At 45.1% G+C, this 3,835-nt stretch overlaps 1 protein-coding gene across 1 annotated transcript in view; it reads right to left on the bottom strand.

Moving 5' to 3' along the window:
- PSMD11 (proteasome (prosome, macropain) 26S subunit, non-ATPase, 11) overlaps window positions 1–3,835 on the bottom strand; it is a 52,020-nt gene that overhangs the window by 13,597 nt on the left and 34,588 nt on the right. Inside the window, exon 6 of the mRNA XM_011937654.1 lies at window positions 3,450–3,644. Within this exon, the coding sequence (XP_011793044.1) occupies window positions 3,450–3,644 (195 nt within the window). The remainder of the gene's footprint in view (window positions 1–3,449; window positions 3,645–3,835) is intronic.

The raw sequence follows: 3,835 nt of genomic DNA, 5'->3' as shown, positions 1-3,835 counted from the left end.
CCTGGGAGGCTGAGGCTACAGTGAGCTGTGACAGCAAAAATGCACTGATGCATACGTCAGAAAGTGAGACCATCTCAAAAAAAAAAAAAAAAAAACCTGCCCAAAGTCCCCATAGTTAGCAATGTAAGAGCTGAGATTAGATGAGAATCCAGGTCTCTGACCTCCCAGCTCAATGTCATATTGCCAATATAAGTTCCCAAAGGAGTTAGAGACCCAACTTAAAAGGGACCTGAAAAACACATACTGTACGATCTTTCCTCCACGCTTCTCACCACCATTCCAGTCCTGCTATCTTTTGGAGCTACAGGAAAAGGCCATGTTTACCCTCCATGACATCACATGCACATGTCAGGGAGTTGACCTAAACATCTCTAGACTGCCTGAATGACCTCTTTTAATAATATTAACTACTTTAAGATAGCTTTTCTAAGCCTGATAGTTTTATATTTATGCAACTGTCATGGGGCGGGGGAGACGGAATCCAACGTCTTATATTTTCATTTCAAATATTTATCATTTATGGATGTGCTTTTGCCTAAATGCACTCAGTATACAGCTCTCACATTAATGCCAAATCCATGAACGGAATTATACATGGCTAAGCAGTATTTCAGACTGATATCCCATATACCATATATATGACTGATATACCATAGCTGACCTAACCAATCCTCTACTGCTTAAGAAGTTGAGTTGCTCCCAATGAGCTTAACTTTGATTGAACCTGCTACTACTGCCAACCTATGCTATCACTTGGGATAACATAAAAATTAGTTCTTTCCAAGCTTGGGAGGCATCTAAACCCTAAAATTCTCTATTTGTGTATATTAGCTCTAACTCTGTCCCAGCCCTTTAAGAAGTTACAGAACTGAGCCCCATCCATTTGTTTACCACAACTGCTTCCCAACATCTTTCACATCAAGATATATGTAGAAAGTATTTTGCACACTACAGTCAAAGGATGACGCTGCTGACACATGATCCCAAGAATTCAATACCAGCAGGAACCTTCTGACTTCACCATTTATTGAGTGATGCATCCTTTCAGCCTACCCAAAAAACCTCCCACTTTGGGTTTCTGGGAATCAGATCCTTTTTCTACTACTGTTAAGTATAGAGGCCTCAAGGAATATCTGCTCTTCTCTGTAGCCAAGGAAAGTCCCTTCAACAACCCAACAAACTATTAATGCTGCTATATTAAATGAGACATATCTCCATTTTTCCACATCTCCCAGTATAGAGGGAGAACAGGCCAGACACAAAAATATGTATGCTTAAAAAACAAATAAACAAACTAAGGCCCAAGAACGGGTATACTGCTTTGCTAAACACATTAGTTAATAGGGGCCATATCAGCACTCTGAGTGTCATGGATGGCACATGAAGTTTATTGTTAAAAACAGAAACAGGCCAGGCACAGCAGCTCACGCCTATAATCCTAGCAATTTGGGAGGCAGAGGTGGGCGGGTGGCCTGGCCAACGTGGTGAAACCCCATCTCTACTAAAATACAAAAATTAGCTGGGCATGATGGCAGGTGCCTGCAATCCCAGCTACTCGGGAGGCTGAGACAGGAGAATTGCTTGAACCCAGGAGACAGTTGTTGCAGTGAGCCGAGACTGCGCCACTGCACTCCAGCCTGGCAGCTGAACAAAACAAGACCCCATCCCAAAAAAACAACAACAGGCCGGGCACAGTGGCTCAAGCCTGTAATCCCAGCACTTTGGAAGGCCGAGACGGGCGGATCACGAGGTCAGGAGATCGAGACCATCCTGGCTAACACGGTGAAACCCCGTCTCTACTAAAAAATACAAAAAACTAGCCGGGCGAGGTGTCGGGCGCCTGTGGTCCCAGCTACTCGGGAGGCTGAGGCAAGAGAATGGCGTAAACCCGGGAGGCGGAGCTTGCAGTGAGCTGAGATCCAGCCACTGCACTCCAGCCTGGGCGACAGAGCGAGACTCCGTCTCAAAAACACAAAAAAACAAACAAACAAAAACAACAACAACAACAACAACAAAACAGAAACAAAGGCCAGGCATGGTGGCTCATGCCTATAATCCCAGCACTTTGAGAGGCCAAGGTGGAAAAATTGCTTGAGCCCAGGAGTTCAAGATCAGTTTGGGCAACATGGCGAAACCCCATCTCTACAAAAAGTTAGCTTGGCATGGTGTCACGCTCCTGTAGTCCCAGCTACTCAGGAGACTGAGGTGGGAGGATCACTTGAGCCTGGGAAGTTGAGGCTGTGGTGAGCTGCGATTGCACCACTGTGCTCCAACCTGGGCAACAGAGTGAGATCCTGTCTCCAAAAAAAAAAAAAGGTAAAAACAAAACAAAAAACTAGACTGTCACTCATTCAACACAAACATTAATGAGCGTCTAACATGTGCCAATTATTACCATTTGACAGATGAGCTAAACATAAATTAAGTAACTTGCCCAAAGTCACATACTAGAAAGCAGCAGAACAAAATGTCAACCTAAGAAAGCCTGATCCTAGATCACTACATCCCTGACAGATGAGGCGAGTAGGCATTATCTTTTACAGATGAGAGGTAACACAAGCACTTAATGAAACTAGTCTTCTGCCTCCAATTTCAACATTCCTTCAATAATGATGCCTCCAGTAAAAAAAAAACTGCTGAATACAAAAGAAAGTATTCCACCTGCCAATCCATTGCTTCCTAGCCCCACATTCACACACTCTATCGGAAAACTAAATACCACACTCAGCTGAAATCGGGTTAGAATTCTTCAGCCCTGATTTGAAGCCCTTTGGAAAAGTCAACCAACTTTACAGAGATCTCCAAGAGTCAACAGACTTGGGGTAGGCCAATCCCAAAGGAAAATGCTACTATTCTGAGTAAGTGGCTAAGAGTAAAGTTAAGGGAGTCTTCTAAGTGCAACCAGTTCTAATAGTCAGATTGCCTGGTGTAGTACAGATAGGTATGTTCTTAATACATTTTAGGCAGTTAACAGGAGGAGAGCTGCCAGTTAGAAAGGTAGCTTTCAAATTGGTGCTTTGAAGAAGCTAGAGCCAAATCAGCCAATTTTATTCTCCAGCCCCAACCCCCCATTCCTTCCACCTATAAATAAGACGAGTTTTTTTTTTTTTTTTTGAGACGGAGTCTCGCTCTGTCGCCCAGACTGGAGTGCAGTGGCACGATCTCGGCTCACTGCAAGCTGCGCCTCCCGGGTTCACACCATTCTCCTGCCTCAGCCTCCCGAGTAGCTGGGACTACAGACACCTGGCCACCACGCCCGGCTAATTTTTTGTATTTTTAGTAGAGATGGGGTTTCACCGTGTCAGCCAGGATGGTCTCAATCTCCTGACCTCATGATCCACCCGCCTCAGCCTCCCAAAGCGGTAGGATTACAGGTGTGAGCCACCACACCCGGCCAAAATAAGATGAGCTTTAAGAAAACACATCCCAGGAATAGCTATGTCTGTTACCCGACTGCATGTCCAAGGTGGCCTGCAATTTAGGTGGGCAGTAGATGGCATTTGCTGTGGTTCGAGCAGAGGTTAAGGCAGCTCGGGCTTTCGGCAGGTTGCTCAGGGCATGGTATGTTTTGCTTTCTAAAAGTTGTACTTCCACCAAAAGAGCTTTGTCGTCCATCTTTTTCAACTCCCGCAGCAGCTGAGAACCTGAAAAAAGAAAAGATATATTCTCCTTTATTAGCCATCAGCTTAATAGCTAAATACTGTAACAGCCCACTCTCCCACCCTCGTAACACTCAGGATTAAAAAAAAAAAAAGGGCCGGGCGCGGTGGCTCAAGCCTGTAATCCCAGCACTTTGGGAGGCCGAGACGGGCGGATCACGAGGTCAGGAGATCGA

This window comes from Colobus angolensis, unplaced genomic scaffold (assembly GCF_000951035.1).
Source record: "Colobus angolensis palliatus isolate OR3802 unplaced genomic scaffold, Cang.pa_1.0 Scaffold167, whole genome shotgun sequence".
Taxonomy (NCBI): domain Eukaryota; kingdom Metazoa; phylum Chordata; class Mammalia; order Primates; family Cercopithecidae; genus Colobus; species Colobus angolensis.
The sequence above is the reverse complement of the archived record's forward strand: the minus strand, read 5'-3'. Positions and strand labels throughout refer to the sequence as shown.